At 48.8% G+C, this 22,332-nt stretch overlaps 1 protein-coding gene across 7 annotated transcripts in view; it reads right to left on the bottom strand.

Moving 5' to 3' along the window:
- The window catches only part of MGMT (O-6-methylguanine-DNA methyltransferase), a 187,661-nt gene that overhangs the window by 29,296 nt on the left and 136,033 nt on the right, over window positions 1–22,332 (bottom strand). For 5 of the 7 annotated variants that reach the window (XM_075423933.1, XM_075423931.1, XM_075423935.1 and 2 more), the window contains one exon: window positions 9,420–9,580. The exons of 1 other annotated variant lie outside the window; for it this stretch is intronic. In XM_075423933.1, the coding sequence (XP_075280048.1) occupies window positions 9,420–9,580 (161 nt within the window). The remainder of the gene's footprint in view (window positions 1–9,419; window positions 9,581–22,332) is intronic. One more of the 7 variants, XM_075423929.1, reaches the window with a different exon arrangement.

The following is a 22,332-nucleotide window of genomic DNA, read 5'->3' as shown; positions in this document are numbered from 1 at the left end:
GAGGACAATTTGCAAATCATTAAGAGAAATGTAAAATTCCATTAAAATACAAATCAAGAGCCCCTCACTGGACTAATAATCTTTTTTGATATTATTTTGCATTTCACTATTTCTGTTCCCAATATCCAGGCACCACAAATGATCAGTTCTTGAACACGCTATTTACCACAGCCTACTTCTTTAACGAGAGACTGAGAGAAGTATAATCTGCTATTCAGAGCAGGTACTAATGAAGAATTCCATATATTCTGAAATTTAATTAAAACCCCAAAGATTTCAAATTAGATGCAATTTGAAATGCCTGGGGCAGAAATACATGCACTTGCGTGGCAAGGGTATCACGCTGAAAGTTGATACCGTAATTGGTCTTGATGTATTTTTGTGTTGCCAGGCTGAAGCACAGAACTCATAACCATATAAAAATTCTCTGTAGATTACCTGCTCATTGAAAATGCCATCACTCAGGTAGTTCTCTACTAAATTACCATGCTACTAAAATGCACAAAGTGATTCGAAGAGAAGAGTGGCACAGCTGGTCGACGCTGCCAATGAGTTATGCATGCGTCGACGCTGCCTTTTTTCTTAGTAAAATATGCTCAGTTGAATATTAAAATATAATTGGCATTCAACCTAAGTAGCTTAAACCATTTTGTTATCTCCTTTTAAACCGATTTGGCTCCTCCACAGTTATTTTCAAGGATGCGATTCACAAACTAATGACACCATCACATTCAGCTAGATTTGTACTATTTTACATTTGTCATAAATAGGAACAATTTCTACCGCCTTCTAGGGATGTCCTTTAATACTGGCTCCTCTTGAACATCAAAGGCCCAATTCATGGGGAAAAAAAAAAAAAGAAAGAAAGAAAGAAAGGAAAAAAGTATGCCATTTATGTTGGTTCTTGCATATTTTATTCCGAGTGCGGGATGCAAATTTCTAGTGAAAAGTATGTTTTTGCAGTTAAGTAAGTCCTTGTTTTTCCCAGAATAGGCCGGTCAGCTTGCACGTTCACAAACTCCAAAAGGGGATAAGGCAAAATATCTTGGGAACGGGTCAGGACGGGGCATCCTTAGGTCAGGCAGCAGCAAAGCACCTGGATTAGAAAATGGCTTCCCCTCTGATGAAGTTATCTGCGTGCCCCTAACACACCGGCGCTCGTCAATGCCATTACGTTTTTGTTGTCTGAAAAAAATTAACCGTGGTATTTAGAAACAAGGTGCTCGCCATAGTAACAGTCACGTTAAGTGCATTACCTTTGAAATACCCAACAGGTTAAATGTCTATGAATATCGACGATATTTTCCATCGATAAGGAGAAATTAAGTAAACTTGGCTGAAAGTTCATTAATAAAATAGGTGTGAGAGGGCTATACTTATAAAATCCTTTCCTTTTGTCTTGATTAGATAGGTTTTTATTAAGTAGGGGTGCAAAGGTTACACGAGGGTGCATGTGTGGCGAGCAAGCACACAAATCAAAGGAAAAATGAATTAAATTAAACTTATTCCTCAGAGGTCTGCAGTGATAGCAGGTTGCTACGGTCTGGGGCTTTGGGTGAAGATGATGACCACACGACTCTGGATACAAGAAGTCTTTTTCCCACATTGGCATTTGTTTTTCTCCACCTTCAATTTTTACCTTTTAATCTAAATCTCGTACACAAGCAGCAATGTCAGAAGTTGCCAGGTTGGTCAAAATATTTCTTGTATCAGGGTCAACTTTTATTTCGCGGAGGGAGAAAGGATCCGATATTCCAGGCTCTGGCTTTGCGGAGAAGCACCCCAGGCAGGCGGCTCGTGGCACGGAGGGGCCCGGCCCGTGGCAGACCACGCTGCGTGGCCTCGCCCAGAGCAGGCAGAACGGGCAGCACAGGGAGAGCAGAGCCCGTGTCCCCGTCTTCCTCCACCCCACCACGGCCACCCCCAACGCAAGGTCAGCGAACTCATGCCGAACAGCGTAAGGCACCAAACACAAACCCTTCCTTTTGAAAAAAGCAGCCTGGTTTTGGAATCATTTCAATTTCCACGCGTCTCTGCAGCTATTTCAGAATCACCGTGACTTGCTCCAACATCCCCAGATACTCTAAGTAAAAAATTTGCCATTCTACAGTCACATATTAAGGTGAACATTGGCTGTGGATCTGCAACCCACTCGTACCTAAAAAAACCCTGTTTAGATGATGCTCCGTTCTTCTGACTGTGGCCCACCTGTAATTAATGTCAAGAATATTGAGAAGAAAGGATTATCCTACTGAAAATAGACTACAGTTTTGTTTTAATTAACTGACCCTTTCCCTATGTTCCCCTGGACGGGGCAGGCGCCCCGCTGCCGCCCGCACTCTGACCCTCCCAAAGTCACACCTCCAGCTCCGCAAGGCTCCACCAAGAATCACAGAATCACAGAATAGTAGGGGTTGGAAGGGACCTCTGTGGGTCATCTAGTCCAACCCTCTTGCTGAAGCAGGGTCACCTACAGCAGGCTGCACAGGACCTTGTCCAGGTGGGTCTTGAATATCTCCAGAGAAGGAGACTCCACAGCCTCCCTGGGCAGCCTGTTCCAGTGCTCCGTCACCCTCAGAGGGAAGAAGTTCTTCCTCATGTTCAGACGGAACTTCCTGTGCCTCAGTTTGTGCCCATTGCCCCTTGTCCTGTCACTGGGCACCACTGAAAAGAGCTTGGCCCCCAAGAAGCTACGGTTCCTCCGCTGTCCCTGCAACCAGGGCATCCAAACGGCTTTGCCGAAAGCCCAGCAGCGTGTCCTAACAGGACGTTTGCACCTACCAGGGCCGGAGCTGCCAGCACGGGCTCACATTTGGCCGACAATTTATCCTACAAACACCGAGCGCAAATGGAGAGCAGTCCCTAAGACACACTTACAACCACCCGAGCTTCCACCGACAACGGTGGCGATTTTGCTCTGAATTCAACAGCAACTAGGTCAGGGATTTTGTAAACACTTCTGTCCAGAATGCATTTCTACTGATTTTTTTTTGTTTGTTTAGTTTTGTTTTTAAATACGAATATTTGACACAAAGCGATGGGCCAACTGGGCTGGGTAAAAGAATTTCAGACCGGGCTCGTTTTGAATTTTGGTGTTTTCATTTCTGAAGGTTGGAGAGGATTGATTTCTCTTTGAAGAAAACAGTAGGACAGTATTGGATTGTAAAAATCCATTAAATGTCTAGCAAAAGAGTGACTTTCTGCTTATCAAGACTATTCTCACATGAAATGGTAATAAAAGAAGGTGCCAGTCTCCGGAATTTGAATTTTGTGTTGGCAGACAGAAATACGAAAGCTTGTCATCTCTCTGCACTTGAATCTGCCATGTCCAGATATGTGAAGTACTAACGTTCACGAGCAGATTATTTCGTATTACTTTAAAATAACATTTTCTAAAAGCCTAAATAGCAATGTATTTGCATGCCTGATGAAGCTGCAGGAATGAAAAAGGGAAAGTCAGAAACATTTCTCAACTCTTTTTCTTTAGTGAACTGAGTATCTACAGCAAAATTAACATATTTTCACAAACTGCAGCATAAATAAACGGCAAGAGTGATATTTTGCATTTCTCTAGGAAAGGGCAAGCTTTGCCTCCTGCTCAGCAGGTTACCCATCTGCGCAATCCAATTCTGGAAAAATATAAATATAACCTGGTAACGCTGTGGAGACTTTCCCAGTAGAAAGTTAATGAACACTCAATTTTTACTGGAAATGAGGTAAACATGGAGAGGTGATGCTGGGACAGGCTGGCTCCCGGAGTTTTTCTGTAGGCTGAGATTTCTGCTTTTCCTGCCGAGGGTGGTTAGGCTTGGAATACAGCACGGGATGCAGTGGCATCGCCTGGCCCGGGGCTTGGTCACCGCATCATTTGCGCTGCACTGGTGGGATGCTGGGCTGTCAGCTGCACCACGCCTGCCACCCAGGCAACTTATTCTTCTATATATATAGAATCATAGAATAGTAAGGGTTGGAAGGGACCTTAAAGCTCATCTGGTTCCAACCCCCCTGCCATGAGCAGGGACACCTTCCACGAGCCCAGGCTGCTCAGAGCTCCATCCAACCTGGCCTTCAACACTGCCAGGGAGTGGGCAGCCACAGCTTCTCTGGGCAACCTGGGCCAGGGTCTCACCACCCTCATGGGGAAGAATTTCTTCCTAATATCTAATCTAAATCTGCCCTCTTTTAGTTTAGAGCTGTTCCTTCTGTCCTATCACTGCACACGCTTGTGAAAAGCCCCTCTCCATCCTTCAGACACTGGCAGCTGCTCTAAGGTCACCCCAGAGCCTTCTCTTCTCCAGGCTGAGCAGCCCCAGCTCCCTCATCCTGTCCTTGTAGGAGAGGTGCTCCAGCCCTTGGATCATCTTCGTGGACTCCTCTGGCCCCACTCCAACACATCTGTGTCCTTCCTATGTTGGGGGCCCCAGAGCTGGACGCAGGACGCCAGGTGGGGTCTCACGAGAGCGGGGTAAAGGGGCAGAATCATGTATGTATATATATACACAGCTCCCCAAAACAAAAGCAGGAAATCACAGGAACCCCTGACGCTGACAGTCTCAACTTTACAACGTTTCAGAAAAGACAGCCACCACGGGACTAAGCCAACTCGTTGTCCCTGCACACGTATGTCCCTGTACCATACAATACACACGTCGAGCAGTTCCAGGCAAGCCCCCAAACCCTCGTCTTCCTTCAGCACCCTCTTTGGCTGCCTACCATCCTACTAAACTCCAGCCACCTAGAGTATTTTCAGATACTGCATATGGATTTCTGTATATTAGCTCATACTAGAAAAGCCATTTAAGAATAGCTACAATTTATTTTAAAAGGGCTAAAAAAGTTATACACAGGACTGAAGAAAATTCAAACTACCTAGGACTCAGACGTGTATGTCTCTACAGAGATGCCTCTCGTATCTGTAGGCCATCACTTTCAGAATCACAAGTTAATAAAGATAGTAAAATCGTGAAGATATCATTCACTGCAGCATTTATTGTCTTGCTAACACGATGCAAAGATACATCATTCCAGGGGTGAGCAGAAAACTCTTTAAGGCATATTTAAAATGCTTATGGTTACTTTTTCCACTACTGGGCTAAGTTACCTATGGCTCAACGAAATCCTCCATCGGTCACATCCACCCTTCCCATCCCTTGCCTGCTCTCACCCTGAGCTCCCATTTTCTCCTGCTCTCCTCCGGGCTGCCGCTCACCCCCCCTAACGCCGCGTACCCTCCCGTCCCACAGAACGCAGCCGTGCAGCGACCGGAGGACCGACCAGGACACCCGACATCCCCGAGGGCCCTCCAGCTGCCCCCATGCAGGATTTTTCCCCCCACCTTCTCCACTTTGAGCCTCGGACTTCACCCCTCTGCTCCTGAAACGTAGTTTACTCCTTCTTCTGTTTTAAAGAACACTTTTACCAGTCGCTTCTCTCCCCCTGAACGTGCGCACTGAGCTGCTCTCCTGTTACCCACACGCCGGCACCGGGAGCTTCACACTGTCCAGCTTGGCCAGGCAGCATCCCCACAAAGCCAATGATTTCTATGATTTTTTTTTTTTTAATCTGTATTTGAAAACAAGGGGGAATAGATCTGTGTTCATCTTAGTACTGTAAAGTCTTTTCTTATTTAAATAATCTTTATATATTGAAAAAGTCTTTGGCTAAAATCTATGTGAGAAAAATTTAGAATCTACTGCAGGCTGTAATGACAGTAAGCAGCACAGTCATTAAAAACACTCCTTGTACACGTAAACGTTCACGGGATGCTGAATTTGCTGTCTCAGAAGTAAGGCAAAGGAACATCCCCACAATCTTCAGAAAACTCGAGATTTGAGCAGTCCAACCACAAAAAGGGAAAAAAAAATCCTTCAGCCTTTACTGAGCTACAGCCAGCACGCATAAAATCTGCTTTCCTTTCTTAATTTACTGCAGATTTGAAAAAAAACAAAACAGTTTTGACTGTGCAAGAGCAGTCGAGCAAAGCAGCGCTACTGCGTGCGGCCGGCGCGACGGCCATCGGGCAAGCGGGGTGCAGGCAGCAGCCGGGCTTTCCTGCAGGTGCCTTCTCCAGGGACACCCCACCCTGGGAAGGAGAGGACAACGGACGGGGCTGGCCCCGCAGAGGCGACGCCGGGACGTGACCGGTGCCTCCAGCCCGTAACCGGTGTTTAGCAGCGTGGGCTCCGTCCGACGGCGGGGACGGCGCCGGGCTCAGCAGCCTACGCCGCCGCGGTCCGCGTCTCCGCACGAGGAGGCTCCCAGGAAATCACAGGGTAATTATTGATTACAGGCCTGGGTACAGACCCAGTCATCTTGCAGGGAGCTAGAAGGGCCTACCAGTTCCTTTGAAGACTCTCTGCTCCCATTATGCATGAGGTGTTTCATCAGTTTCCCTTCGTGGAGGAATTAACATGCATTATGCACGGGGAATTTCAGCTACTAATCCGGCGTGCGAAGCTCGCCCCGCCGGTCTCCATCCTCAGGTTGTTCCTCCTTGACCCTTTGCAGAGCTGTTCTTTGCCATCGTTTGCAAGGCATCGCAGAAAATTCCAGCTTTTCAACTACATTAAAAAACCCAAACAAACCCACAACTGGCTGCACAGGCTGAACTGGACAGCCCACCACTCCTGGAAGTGTAGACAAACCAGCTGCCAACTTCTCCTGCCTGCCTCAAGCTGTTCTGCAGCACCAGACTCAGACTTCACCACCAACGAGTTACGGGGAGGAACGGTTAATTCCGTATTTAGAGTGCTGGGAAACACGCTTCCCCCTGCTAAAAGAAATTTAGAAAATTAAAGGCACTTTAGAAAAATTTCAGACAGAAGATGAACCGCTGAAACAGTAAATATCAGAATTCAGCTTGCCTTTGCCTTGGCAATGCACATGCACTTGGCAACCAAATTATGATAGCATAATGAAATAGTTATTATTATTATTATTATTATTATTATTTTCATTGACAGCACGGGGGCCACTGGCAGGTGCTCGGCGTCCGCAGGAGGACTGGAGTCTTCACAGAATCACAGAATCACAGAATAGTAGGGGTTGGAAGGGACCTCTGTGGGTCACCCAGTCCAACCCCCCTGTCAAAGCAGGGTCACCTACAGCAGGCTGCACAGGATCTTGTCCAGGCGGGGCTGGAATATCTCCAGAGAAGGAGACTCCACAACCTCCCTGGGCAGCCTGTTCCAGTGCTCTGTCACCCTCAGAGGGAAGAAGTTCTTCCTCATCTTCAGACAGAACTTCCTGTGCCTCAGTTTGTGCCCGTTGCCCCTTGTCCTGTCACTGGGCACCACTGAAAAGAGCTTGGCCCCATCCTCCTGACACCCACCCTGCAGATATTTGTAGGCATTTATAAGGTCCCCTCACAGCCTTCTCTTCTTCAGGCTGAACAAGCCCAGTTCCCTCAACCTCTCCTCGTAGGGGAGATGCTCCAGTCCCCTCACCATCCTCGTAGCCCTCCGCTGGACTCTTCCCTCAGAGTCTTGCTTCCCTCAGAGCCCAGCAAGGCAACGCACACAGCTCACTGTTTCGCAGGTGGTGTCCAGCCGTGCTCCTTCGTCCGTGTGTCCGTCCGTCCGTGCGTCTGGCGGTCGGGGCCGGAGGCAGCTGGGCTGCGTGGTCACCACCAGTCCCAGCACCCGGCACTGCTGCGGGTGCTGGGATGACGCCGCGCCGGGTGCTGCCGCTGCAGAGAGATGGCTTTGCGCAGCCTGCAGGATACCTTCACTGTCTGACTCCGCAAACCTCTCCGCTGTCGGTACCTCAAAGCTCAATGTCCCTGTTTTCCTCTCCACGAGGAGCTGTGGTCAATAGCTGGCACAAAAGCAGCTGCAGAAAATTGACCAGGAATTGAGAAGTGCTTCACCCCCAAAGCACTTCACGCTTTTTTGCTAAATGAGGAACCTCACTACCAGGTCTGACATAAATTAAGCAAAATCCTTACTGTCCTGAGATGATGCCACCACAGGAAAAAACAAATTTGATAAAAGCAGTGATTAAGAAAGAAAATATCCAGCAATTAGTCCTTACCACAAAGGGACTTGATGACGGACTCAAATCACCCAGTATCAGAGAACCACCCAGTAAGAGGTGACGCTCTCAGGGAAGGGGAGGACAGAAGGGCCAAAGGTTTGGACAATTTGTTGGAAGAGCTGCTGACGAACGGAGGCGTGTAAGGAAATCAGTGTGATAAGAAAAAGCCTGCCTGGCTTCGGATCCTCCCGCTCTCGCTCATGTTTATTCTGCATTTTTAAGTGCCTGGAGAAATGAGGAGGCACTTTCAAATGTAAATGTGAAAAAGTAAATAAATACCAAACTCCTGATTTAGCAGTACTGCAATTCTGCCTTACTGATAAATTGAAATGCACGATGTGATCCATTACAACGTGGCTTTTACCTTACCTTTCTACTAAATAACTTATAAAAATAGTTTCTTCAAATTTCTGACGTGTGTTTCCACATTCCGGCCAATATTATTTTTTTTCTATTTTATGAAATAACGGAATAGTAGGGGTTGGCAGGGACCTCTGTGGGTCACCCAGTCCAACCCCCTGCCCAAGCAGGGTCACCCAGAGCAGGCTGCACAGCACCGCGGCCAGGCGGGGCTGGAATATCTCCAGAGAAGGAGACTCCACAGCCTCCCTGGGCAGCCTGGGCCAGGGCTCCGTCACCCTCAGAGGGAAGAAGTTCTTCCTCGGGTTCAGCTGGAGCTTCCTGTGCCTCAGTTTGTGCCCGTTGCCCCTTGTCCTGTCGCTGGGCACCACTGGAAAGAGTTTGTCCCCAAATACAAAAATATTATTATCGAATCTAATATAATTAAAAAATAAATCTGTTAAAATGAAGATTTTACACGCTGGGAAATGCTGACATTCACGGACAGAAGGCACTGCAAGAAGCAGGCTTCTGAGTTTAGGGTTTTTTTTTAAATCAGGAGATCTCTTTCACTTCATGTGACCGACTTTCGTTACGAGGTCTTTGGGAACAGAGCGAGTAAATGGAGAATGGTAAGGAGAAACGCTTCTCAGGTCTTTTTATTCTCTAACTACATGAGTAGCACAACTCCTCTGTAACAACACTTGCTTTTTAAATAAAGAGCCAGGAACAAGGAATGAAACCAGACCTGCCTTACGCAACCTAACTATCACCGACGGCTTCTCCGGCACTGCTAGGTGTCCATGCCAAGAGCCATGGGCATGTCCAACCTCACTGTCGCTGGCAAAAAGCTCCTTCAAGTGAACAACCACCCTACAGCAAGCTTACTGCCCTTCAGACGCGCTCATCCTCCAACCTTCCAGCCGGCCACTGCTGGGAGCTGAACCTCATGGCTCTCCTTGCCAATGACCAAGCCCCGGGGAGCCGGCAGCACGCTGGCTGACGGCGCGGGGAGGGGACGGGTGGCACGGCGCGGTGGCACAGACCTCTCTGGAGCAGCGGGTGGTGGAAGGCCGGCACGGGAAGGCTCGTCATCCTCGCCGGCTGGCAGAAGTAGGCACGCAGCCAGGCCGCGCACTGCGTCAGCGGCTCCGTCATCTCCTCCGCGCCTTCGCACACCTCGCAAGCGGCCGAGGACTCTGCCCTGCTGCGAGAGAGAATTGTAAAATTATAACGATAAAAATTATAAAAATGAATATTCATACTCCCTACATTAGCAGAAAAATACTTCAGCTAAAAGCATTCATTCTGGAGTCAGACTCTGTCATTCCTCTGCTCTGATAAAGGTGGAAAGATTCACAACAGCAATAACGAAAATCCATCCTCGTCGCCTCTAGAAAAGCAATGACGACACGAGGTTGCTCGCACCTGTAAAAAAATGCATAAACTGTGAGAGGAAAACGCCGAGCATAAGTGGGAACCATCAGGGAGCAAGAAAACTACCGAAACCCACGGCAGACGACGTGTCCCGGTGCCTGCAGGGTGGATGGTGGTGAGGGTCCTCGTCCACATCCCCCATGGGCACAGCCCTGTCTCCCCGGGACCATCCCCAGGGACAGGGGGAAGGGAAGGGCTTTCTGCCGAGCCCACGCCCTGCTCTGCCCCGTTCCCTCCCGGCGACGCTGGCAGGGCTCTGCTTTCCTCCACTTATTGAACTGGAAGGAAGCAATCGAGAATTCATTTGATTTTCTACGGCACCTCGTGCCCGCAGGATACCGAAGAGCAAAGCAAGCGAACAGAAAGCACCTGCAAACAAGAACGTGCTTCTTCCCTCGCTACCTTGTTCTCCTCTTCCTCTGGAAGAGCAACGAAACCGTGAACACCGGGTTTGCAAACGCCCAGCCCCGCTTCCCACCCCGCACGCTTTCTGTCAGGCTGGTGAAGGGCTGGTGGAGCTCTCAGAATCACAGAATCACAGAATAGTAGGGGTTGGAAGGGACCTCTGTGGGTCATCTAGTCCAACCCCCCTGCCAAAGCAGGGTCACCTACAGTAGGCTGCACAGGATCTTGTCCAGGCGGGTCTTGAATATCTCCAGAGAAGGAGACTCCACAGCCTCCCTGGGCAGCCTGTTCCAGGGCTCCGTCACCCTCAGAGGGAAGAAGTTCTTCCTCATGTTCAGACGGAACTTCCTGTGCCTCAGTTTGTGCCCATTGCCCCTTGTCCTGTCACTGGGCACCACTGCAAAGAGCTGGTGCCTCCGCAGACTGCGGTGCCGTGGGGGTCTCCAAGAGCTGCAGAGACCAATTTTGGGGTACCACTACACAAACAGAGCCCATGAGGAATGCACCCGAGAGAAGCCATGGGAAAGCCAATAAGGAGACAACATCCAGGGTGCCTGCCAAGCCAGCCAGCCCTACCAGCAGTCTCCTCCTGCCCAGAACCTCAAGCACCACTGATGAGCCACTCCAAGGTTTTCTGACTACCGCAGCTTCGTTCCGCCAGCTGGAAGTACGGCCAGACCCGAGAACGAGAAGTTTCTCAGCAGTGTGCTGCTAAAACTCAACCGCACCGTCTTCCAGTGAGGAGCTGGATCCGTCGCAAGGAAAGGGAAAGGAGATAAATCTGTAGGAACAGAAAACACACGAGAACCTGAGACAAGGAAAGCAAGGGAAAACCTGAGCAGCTCTGCCACCGGGGTATGGGGAAAGGGCAAACCAGCCTGAATTCCCCTGCACGCTCCAGCGAGCTGCCAGTGAGCGAAAATCATTTGTTAGCTCTCACCTAGAGAGCTGAAGAAAATGAAATGTGTGCTGTACCCGTCACGGCACAGAAGACACCAGGTCTGCTTTTGATGCAAGGCACCTTCGCAAAAAGTCTGGAAGCTTCCACCCGTTTGGCCCAGAGCGGCGCGCGGGGCCGGACCCAGCGGGACATCGCTGGAACTGGAGACGGGATGCAGGATGGGCAGGTGGGCGCTGGCCCAGGGCCGCTCGCAGGCGTGAAGCCAGGGTACACGAGGAACCGGCCCTGCCATCTCCCCCAGTCCCAGCGCATCTTCTGATTAATTGCTAACCACGGAAGGCCACATAATTAACGATTAGGAAGTGGCAGAGAAGAGGGACACGGAGGCGGGCAATTAAAATACTCTGGTTGCACCAGAATACGAGTTGCTGGCTTGGAGCAGAGGCAAAAGAAAAATCAAGAGTCAGAATCAGCTTTGGATCCAGTTTGCTAGAAATTAAGTGCTATTTTATTTCTCTCCTTCCATTTATTTATAAAAGCAAAATCAAAAGCTTTTTTTGTGTGTGAAGTTTTATCAATTTGCTTCACAAAACCGATGCATTTTATGTTATTTTGCTATTTAATAATCTCTCTGCGAAAAAAAGGGATGAGAACCCATGCATAAACTTTTTTGCACCAGTACCTACGGCATGGACCTGGAACCAAGCCCGACACCGCGGGTGATCGGTCATTCTGCGCCTGCACGGCACTCGGCGTTGGAGCTACGACAGGGCAGTCACTACAGAACAGAACGATGCCTCTGATGTCTCCAAGAGAAGCTGGGAGACTTTTCTGCTCCATTTATCCAGAGGAGCACAGAAAGCACTCCAAGCTACAGCCACCTTACGTTTTTCACATCATCCTGTTTCACATTCTCGGGAGTCTGGAAATGATTTGGGCTCTCGTATCACCATAAAACCAAAACACTTTGTCTCCTCGCCGCTCTGCAAGCCAGCAGACCTGCCCGGCCTGAGACTGGCAGACACGTGCCGTGATCTCCTCCTGCTCCAGCAAGGCACCAAACCGCCATGGTTCTCCCCCAAAACAACGCTGGCAAGGTGCTGTGCCGCCGAGGCTGGTGTGTGGGCTGCTCGGGGCTCTGCCTGCAGCCACAGGGCGTCCATCGGGCCATGGGCTCTGTACCTAACAGCAAGGAACGGAGCCAAGGTCCATCCCGAGTTCCAGCAGTTGCTTCGCCTGCCAGCGTGGTTGGGTGGGCGGCAGGAACCAGCCCTGCACCCTAGCATGGCTCGGCCACAGGACTGCTTGGGTGTCAGGGTTCAGTTTTTCCTTTTTTATAACTGCTGCTTTTAAGAACAGTGCCTTGTCACTGCTGAACATCTCGAGATGGAACAGGGCCTGACCCTTTCCAGTGGTGCCCAGTGACAGGACAAGGGGCAACGGGCACAAACTGAAGCAGAGGAAGCTCCAGCTGAACATAAGGAAGAACTTCTTCCCTCTGAGGGTGACGGAGCCCTGGCCCAGGCTGCCCAGGGAGGTTGTGGAGTCTCCTTCTCTGGAGATATTCCAGCCCCGCCTGGACGCGGTGCTGTGCCCCCTGCTCTGGGTGACCCTGCTTGGGCAGGGGGTTGGGCTGGGTGACCCACAGAGGGCCCTGCCAACCCCGACCATGCTGGGATTCTGGGATTCTATGATTCTCCCACCACCTCAACACCAGGCACTTCCACAACGCCTGGCCACCTCCACGGTCACCTCCACCTTGGCCAAGACAGCAAACGCTTTGCGAGGTGAAAATGAATTGCTTTCTAAGAATGCACTGACTTCTCTTCCTGCAGGGTCACAGTCTATTTGCCAACGTACATGCTGAGAGCTTCAAACTGGTGGAAAGTTTTAAAAGAAAAAAATCTTCGTGTTACTTCTGCTTGGCTAGAAATGCTAACAACCAGCTCTGGGAATATGACAGCATTACTAAAGAAAAACAACAAACATAACTTATGCATGGGTGTCTTCTGCTGGCCCTCCTCCCCCTTCTCTTTCCGAAGCTGCGTAGCAGCGCTCCTTCTACAAACTACCTCGTCGTTAAAAATTCACCTCAAACCACCAGCTGCCATTTAAAGGATTTCCTGAGACTCCAGAGCCACGCTTTGGTCCAACTAAACCATACACACGTTTCCAAAGGCAAGGCAAAAGTGGTCTCGAAACATTCACAAGAAGAAAAGGAGAGCAGATGAGTTCCATCACGGGAAACGTCCCGCCTCGTGTGAAACTCCTCTGCTCCATATTAGGCTTCTCGGAAGGTTTCTGCACACCCTACTCCATGCACTGACCTTTGAGCATCTCTAACGTCAAGACAGGCAGGAAAGAAGTTGCACACCATTAGAGAAAAATAGCTAAGAGTCGTACTACCCACTTGTGCCTAATCTTTAGCAATAAACAAGAAGAAAAAGGGGACCCTCTTTTTGTAACGCCCTGCCCTTGGTGCTCTCCGGAGGAATCACAGAATCACAGAATCACAGAATAGTAGGGGTTGGAAGGGACCTCTGTGGGTCATCTAGTCCAACCCCCCTGCCCAAGCAGGGTCACCCAGAGCAGGCTGCACAGGACCGCGTCCAGGCGGGTCTTGAATATCTCCAGAGAAGGAGACTCCACAGCCTCCCTGGGCAGCCTGTTCCAGGGCTCCGTCACCCGCAGAGGGAAGAAGTTCTTCCTCATGTTCAGACGGAACTTCCTGTGCCTCAGTTTGTGCCCGTTGCCCCTTGTCCTGTCGCTGGGCACCACTGGAAAGAGTCTGGCCCCGTCCTCCTGACCCCCACCCTGCAGATATTTAGAGGCATTTCTAAGGTCCCCTCGCAGCCTTCTCTTCTCCAGGCTGAACAAGCCCAGCTCCCTCAGCCTCTCCTCATAGGAGAGATGCTCCAGTCCCCTCATCATGCTTGTAGCCCTCCGCTGGACTCTCTGCAGTAGCTCCTCATCTTTCTTGAACTGGGGAGCCCAGAACTGGACACAGCACTGCAGATGGGGCCTCACTAGGGCAGAGCAGAGGGGAAGGAGAACCTCCCTCGACCTACTGGCCGCACTCTTACTAATGCACCCCAGAAGTTTTCTCTCAAAGGTGAGTTTTTCTTCAGGCCAGGGAATGACTGCTGCTGCTGCAGGTCTCCAGTCGGTGCGTTCAGCTCTTGGCGGTGGTGAGGTCCAATAGCAATGGATGGTCAGCCCCAGCGCAGGATTCCGCCCCAGCCCAGGTGCAGCCTCCCTCTCCAGCTTACAGACACGACAGCTATTCCACACCATCCTCAGTGCGATCACGTCTATTCATTTCCATTACAGCTATTTTTTTTTTAAGACTGGACAAACTCAGGCAGCCAGCGGGCTCTCGCCTCCAGGCAGCCGAGAGGTCTCCTCCTGAGGGCCCATCCCCGCCACGTCTCTTCCGTGCTTCCTTTGGTTTGCACAGGATGAATCGAAGGAGAAGCTGGGTTCGGCAGAGGGGGAGTAGAGCAGAAACACCACCTGCTTTAGTTTCACAGGCTCCTTCCAAACCACTTGCCAAGAACTGGAAGTTTCTAACACGCTTCCAAAATAAACACGTAAGCAGCACATTGGCTTCAGTATCATCCTAAACAGCGTCACCGTTGTGAAAACCAGAGAAACGCTGTGAGAAGCCTCAGTGGGTAGCCATGTTCTAAACTGGCATGATTTTAATTATTTACTTGATTTCTGAGCTACTTTTTGCCTCAGCCAGTCATTAATAAACCTTAATGGAGAACGTTACAAGGTGGACCTTGAGTTGCGTGTTTTAAAATCAAGAGAATATATCACAACGGCTCCGCTGGCAACTTCCTTAGGGTAACACCAAGAGCCAGCAGCTTCATTAGGGTAAATATGATGAGGATGTTGTATCAACTCTGGCAACATATTTGTATATTTATGTAATATTTGTATCTATTAAATATAAATGATTGGTTGAACATAACATCCAATGCTCGCTGCCACTTTCTGTAGCAGCACACACCTGAACGTCTCATCCCCGGGTAACCACCTCACCCTCTCACGTCCACCTAAGAGCAGGTTTACAGCCTGCTTCAGGTGCTGAGCTAACAAAGAGTCCCCTTTACTTCAGTTTGGCTAAGATACAAACCAACAAAGCTTCCCAACACAGACAAATATTGCAACTCCCTGCGCCACTCCTCCTTGACTGCAGTCAGCTGCGGGCCACCGGCACGTATGGGTAGGCTCAGATATTACATTATTATATTACTATAATCACTACAACAGTTCCACTCTGATAACAGCAGGATTTAAGCCCTAAAATAAAAAAAAAATAGAAAAAAGATATGGAATGTATGTTTTGACATACAACCTCCCAACCTCTTCTCATGGAAACTGGGGTCCTTGGCAGGCTGTTACCACCTGCACCTGCACTTTTATTCATTAACAGCAAATTGCATATTAAAATATAAATAAATTCATCCTAATTAAGAGACTTTTAGATCCTGTTATGGCCAGAATGCTGTGAAAGCCACCATCAGCTCTACTCTTCACAATGCAAATGGCACAGACCCTCACCAAACCCTTCTCTCAGCCTGCCTTCATCAAAACCAACGTCAGAAGTCCACGCCATCGAGTATAACGTGGACAGGTGAAAAAAGCAGAGTGCAGAGGAGGAAAACCGAGCAGCAAACCCAGCGCCTGCAGAAGGTGGGATGGGCAGAGACTGGGCCGGCAAGAAGGAGCAGAAGGCAACGACCTATCTCCCAAGGGGAGCCCCGACTCCCCAGTGCCTCCAGCTTCATGATTGACAGCCAGGAAAGAGAGACAGAACTACCCGACAGACAGAGACACCAAATTTTAATTGAACCTGTAATAGAAAACATCGCAGTTTGTCCCTGAAAACCTGCAGGCACGTTTACAGGGTAGCACAACGCTCAGCGTCTCCAGTTTGAAGAGCACCTCCAGGCTGGGGTAAGTAGGAAGAATTACTGTCAGTGGGACCCATCCGCGTTATTTTCTCCTCCGTATTTTGAGACTTCTTACAAGTCTGTGCCTTAAACAGGTCCAAAAAGTATCAAAATTACCCTCTGTCCAGGGGGGATGAGAAAGGAGTCTTGGAGACTGCAGACCTGCTTAACGTCCAACACGAGGGGAATAGGGGGGGGCTTCTGAATGGCTTTCACCCTCTTGCCAGGGTTAAAAAATAGGGGGAAAAAAAAAGTGTGTGGGGGATGTTTTTTAACACTTAACAGGCTTATGGAAAAGGATCTTACAGAAGGAATCTGCCCATGGGTCGAGAGGAAAACATTTTTGGGAATACTGTCCAATGACAGTAGAACTCTGTCTTTCCCTTCGGGGAGTTCAGGAGCATCCATTGGCCTCTATGACTCACCTGAGGACCACGACCGTCCTCGGAGCATCAGAGGGGAGCAGCGAGTCTCCAAGTGATTTGAGACCAGAGAGAACAGAGGGTCCTTGGGTCATTCTCCCCCTGAGACACCACACTGAAGCCCAAGCACCGCCCAAGCTCCTGAGCGAGAGCACCTTCCTCGTGGAGCTAGCTCCTCGCACTGTCGCCTCTCAGACAGGCTCCTACTCTGACCGAAGCCCCCATCAGTCCAGGAGGTCTCCTGGCAGTGACCATCCATGATTAAACTATTCCCTAGGCACTGGTCAGCTGGGGCACATCAGTGGGTCAAGCATCTGCAGGGCTTTGGGTGATTAGCACAGCTAATTGTGAAGAGCTCCTAAATCAGAGCAAACTTTTACATCTGCAGGAGAATTCACTGCCAGATCTAGAGCAGCTTCTCTAGGATCCAAACTGTAACTCTTGCTACGAAATAGGTATGAGGAGCCAATATAATTTAAAAGGCTATGTACTGTTTTTTTCTTTAAATGGCATTTTCTTATTTCATCAGCAAATGATGGAAGCCGGCTCTCCACACAACGCTCCTGCATGTGAAGTCACCAGAAGTCAGGCCTGTATGAAACGTTGCACAGCCTGAAAAGTGAAGGCTGACTATCTCCTCCTTATACATATATATATCTGTGCTTGTCTTACCACATAATTGTTTTCTTAAAGAAACAGCTAGCGTGTTACTTTTCAAATGGAAGAATCAGTACTGATTAGAACACAAAAATTAACATTAAAAGGAGACTCAGTCACGCCGCATTATTCTTTCCATAACAAATGTAGAGTTAGCTGGCAGTTTTACTGAAGCCTGCATTGTGAAATTAAATAAAAATGTATTTTATCAACACCTAAATGTCATTTGAATAGCCTTTCTTTGATAGATGAAGGCTAAAGCCACCCCAAAACTGCAGATGAATTATCTGGTCTCTAATGATTCCGAAACGATTACAGGATGCAGAGCAATCTCGTTAAATTTTATTCAAAAGCTTACTACACTTGTGTTTTCTCTTCTTTTTCTATCAATGAAACCCCTGAGGTTTAAGAACAATTCATTATGTATGAGACCCAACTTACAGCGCTTGACTGTTGATTAATAGCAAAGTTTGCTGTATGTACATTTGCAACATTAGATGCATGCAATATGCTAACTTATTCTTTCACCGAAGCTAATTATTTACAAAAATGACTACTTGAGACTACAATTTATTAAATGCATGCATCCAGTCTCAATTTGGCCCCAAAAGACAGCCTGGAATGAAGATCTTTTACTTGATGTGACAAGTTCTAGAAACAGCGTTATTAATATTGTAAATGTGGCAAATAAAGAGTTCAAATAGCCGTATGTCTGTCTGGCATTTCTTCCCCACAACTGAATCAATGAACAAAGCAGCTTTTTAGGTTTAAAATTCATGGAGAAGCACATCCTCACATGGCTTAATTTAGCTTCTTGGAAATGAAGTGTCTGTACGATGGTAGCAAGAGATTAAAAAAAAGGACGAGCGCGGCAGCAAACAGAAATAACCCCCAGCTCGTGCTGAACGACCCCACCGCAGCTCCTTTTAAGGCCTATTAAGAAGAAATTGATGTATTTATGGAAGAGTACAAGAACCAAGAGCTGAGTCAGACTTACTCCTTGTCATACAACCTTTGTAATATTTTCTCCATTTTGCTTTCATCTGTTTTTGAGGACGTAAATTCTTACGGATCTGACTGGTTATAATTTCTGCATTACAGCATCACAGAATAGTAGGGGTTGGAAGGGACCTCTGTGGGTCATCTAGTCCAACCCTCCTGCCGAAGCAGGCTCACCTACAGCAAGCTGCACAGGACCTTGTCCAGGCGGGTCTTGAATATCTCCAGAGAAGGAGAAGTACCTCTCTTTTACCCTGAAAAAGCAGCATCAGCACAAAAATTTGGGCATCAAACACAAATCCTAAATAAAGAGACGCACCTCTTGAGTAAAAGACATGGGTATCCACATGGCCCGGTCTTTTTTCCGACTCTTGCAATTAATGATGTTAAACTCGGGCGCCGAGCCGAGGTTGCCTACGGAAGCAGCACGCGCAGCCCGTCGCGCTGCCTGCTCGCCCCGTGCCAGGAGTGTGGACCAGCAAACACTCGCCAGAAGGGAGTGAGACTCCTGTCTTCACATGCCAAGATAAGGAAAATCAATGTCAATGCCCCAAAGACTCTAGTGATAGCGCTGAAGGTCATTAAATGCTGCTCGCTGCCCTGTACCGTTGAAGTTTTGATTGGAATCCTATACATAGAGACACAGATTTCAAACGAGATCTTGCCCTGGGATGTGGTACCGTGAGACCACGGAGGACACACAGCAAGCGGCGAGTGCGGGCTTCAGACACAAGAAATACGTTCAAGGAAAACAATGCTGTGCGTGTGTGGTCTTGGCTTGTCTTTCCTGATGGTATTCGTTGTGTTTTCAGAGATGCATACCTCATTATGGACAAAGATCTCTGTTAAAGGAACGGTAAGGTGCAAGGACAACCCCTAAGCAGTTACAGTTCCTCATCCACCTCAGAGTTCCACTGTGCATCCCACTGCCCGAAGCCCTGCTTCGCTGTCCCCTCCATCCATGCCAACCTCCTTCCCCTCTTCACGTTGCCCAGTTGCAATGTTCTGCCCTTTATCTACCCTGGCCACCACCCACCCTCCTTAACTCACCTTATTTGGACTGTCTCCGTACCACTCGTTGTCTCACCTTGTTACTCTACAGCAGATTTCATGGTCCCCCTCCGTGCTGGTCACCAATTCAGGTATTGCTTTCTTCCCATCTCCCAACCGATTCTCATTGTCTCCAGGTTTCATCCTACACATTTCTACCTCATTCATGCTAGCAGAAGTCATTCAGGTAGGTCAAGGGAACTCTAGTTAGTTCTGGTGCCCACCAGCACCATGAGGTTGTTCTGCCTCTGTGCGCAGCCCCAGGAACAGCCCAGAGCCCCAGAGGGACCCATTCGCCCTCTATGAATGAAACTCTTCAAAGGCCAATAGCTGAGCCACATTTGGAGAGTAAAAATATTCCTAGTATCAGAGTGGCTTCTTCACAAATATTTCTGCTTCAAATCATAGAATCATAGAAAGTTTTGGGTCGGAAGGGACCCCTAGAGGTCATCTAGTCCAACCCCCCAAATCTGTGACTTTGGCAGCAGATCAACTGGAAGATTTGTCCAAAAAAGAAAAAAAAACTGGTTTCTGTGGATCTTCTCACTTGAAAGGATCACCCTGCTCTAGATTGAGACTGGGGGGAATCCAGCGCATGCCCAAACGACCCTCAACCAGCAACAACTACGCAGATGCTTCACACAAAATGCTGTAAAGCAAAAACCCAGCCAAGTTACGGGCAGCAGCACGCTCTCGCCCAAGATGTTCGGCAACATTAAGCATAGGTGATATCATCAGTTCTCTCTCTAATTAGGTTAAAAGAAAGTCAGTTAATTTTAGCACTTACAAGAAGTTGTTACAAAACATTTTTTTTCTTATATAAAAGAGTTCTCCCATCAGACTTCCGAGGTCGGTTTTATCGCAGGCAATTAACCGTGTTCGGGCTGGCTGCAGGGGACCCTTCCACCACACACCAGACTCCCTTGCTCCTCTGGGTTGGGGTATTCACCACAGCTCTCCCCACGATTTCCCAGCTCTGTGCAACTGCCACACAGCATCACCTTGCACACAGACCCCACCACCTCAGCTCAGAAGCTTCCCTCGTAGTAATAATCCAGTTGCTAACTGCTATCCGAAGTAAAATTTACATTTTTTCTACATATCTAAGATATATAAAATCCCAATTATGCATGGATTTTTTTTAAAAAGCAAACCTAAGGCAGTTAAAATGCACGTTACAACCCTTACACTGCAAGACCCGGGTCTCTGATCTCCACTGGTACACGGGAAAATTGAAGGAGGAAAACTCATGGCTGAATTATTGGAACTTTGGATGTCCACCTTGACGTGCGGTAGTGCATGAATTCCAGATGAAAGTGAGCATCAAGAATTATAATCAACAGCACCTGCAGACACTCCAGCCTATTAAAATGAATTAAGATACAGCTAAATGAGGAACCTCTTAAGAATTCAGCTCCTTGGGCCATTTTTCAAACCAACATCCCAGCCTGGGTCTAAGACAGTCTCTGCCCTCTGCGCATCTCCTGTTGGGACCGACCGCAGGCTCAGCCGCTGCGTGAGATGGAGGATCTCCCATCAGGGTGGCCATCGGCACATGACCCGACGTGCACGCACTCCCGCCGCAACCGGAGATGCTTGAAAAAACTATGAAAATATCTTCATCCCGTGAATGAGGCCCTTCTGGTGCACTGCACACGGAAGCAGCTCTACGGGAGAAGGGATGGCAGGAAAGGCACCAGACAAAGCCCCCGAGGCCAACCTGACCCTCCTCATGTTGGAATCACAGGATGGTTTGGGTTGGAAGGGACCTTTAAAGAGATGCTGTTAAGGAATTGCTACTGGTGTTGGTCAACCCTACCCTTTAATAAGGACTTTTGCTACTTTTTCAGTTCTAGAGGAAAGAAACTAATTTCTCAAGGTGGTTCTGTGCGACTCGGCTGAAGGAATGAGGCAAGTCCCTTCAGGTGGAGTCAGGTGTGGCTTGGTGGCTTAGGGACAGCTCTCAAAGCAAGCTTAAGAGGCTGGACTATATGCTGTAAAAAATGCTTTCCTAGAGGAAAACCGTGAATCATCAAATGGTTCGGGCCAAAAGGGACCTTTAAAGGCCATCCAGCCCAACCCCTCTGCCATGAGCAGGGGCATCTTCAACTGGATCAGGCTGCTCAGAGCCCCGTCCAACCTGGCCTGGAATGTTCCCAGGGATGGGGCATCGACCACCTCTCTGGGCAACCTGTGCCAGGGCTTCACCACCCTCAGCGTAAAAAATTTCTTCCTTACACCCAGTCTAAATCTCCCCTCCCTTAGTTTTAAACCGTTGCTCCTTGTCCTGTCGCAACGGGCCTTGCTAAAAAGAACGGAAGCTTCTAACGGCAGCGCAAAGAAGTGGAGTTAGTTTGGTTTTTTAGACCCAGGTATGAGCACTCAGAAACACACAGAAACACCGGCATCGGATAGAATCACTGCGCAGCTTGTCGAGATCTGGGTTCCCAGCAGGCATTCACCGTCCGAAGTCTCATGCCAACACAGGCTGAGAACAGGACGCTGCTCAGAAAAAACTGCCAACGCACGCCAATTAAAACAGCAGAGTTAATAAATATACTCTCTGCAAAGCTTTTCTACAGGGCGCTGAGACTGTCTCCCAGACGCATTAGCGGGATCTTTCCTAAAATGGCATTATCCAACGAAGAGCTGGCTTCACCCCTTACCAGTCTGACCTCAGACCCCAAAACACAACCCTACAACGGCAGGCAGAACAAAAACACACGGCTTCTTTTCCTCCGTTTCACTCCGCGTTTGCCAGCGCTGCTTGCCCAGTCACGGGACTGGAAAACCAGTAGGGCACAGCAATAAAACCAATAAAAATACTGTTTCAAAACGCTGCTGCTCTAATTAACAGGAATAAGAGTCCATAAACGGCTACCTCAACAGAAGTGCCTTAAAGACTGAACATAGGAACGCCAATTTAAACCGACTCTCCTCTTCATGGACTGCCCCGGCGTGCCCCTCGCCTCTCCCACCTCCCGCACACCTCTGGATCCCAGCGGGATGCCACGCTGCTGGGACCCAGGAGCTTCAGGAATTCTTCGTACAGAAGTCTCCTCCGTGCTTTCGTGGGACGCAGACCTGCTGTGACCGCACGATCGCGTCCGAGCCCGCTCCCCGTGGA

Source organism: Opisthocomus hoazin, chromosome 6 (genome assembly GCF_030867145.1).
Source record: "Opisthocomus hoazin isolate bOpiHoa1 chromosome 6, bOpiHoa1.hap1, whole genome shotgun sequence".
NCBI lineage: Eukaryota > Metazoa > Chordata > Aves > Opisthocomiformes > Opisthocomidae > Opisthocomus > Opisthocomus hoazin.
Note: the sequence above shows the minus strand (reverse complement) of the source record. Positions and strands in the feature narration are given on the sequence as shown.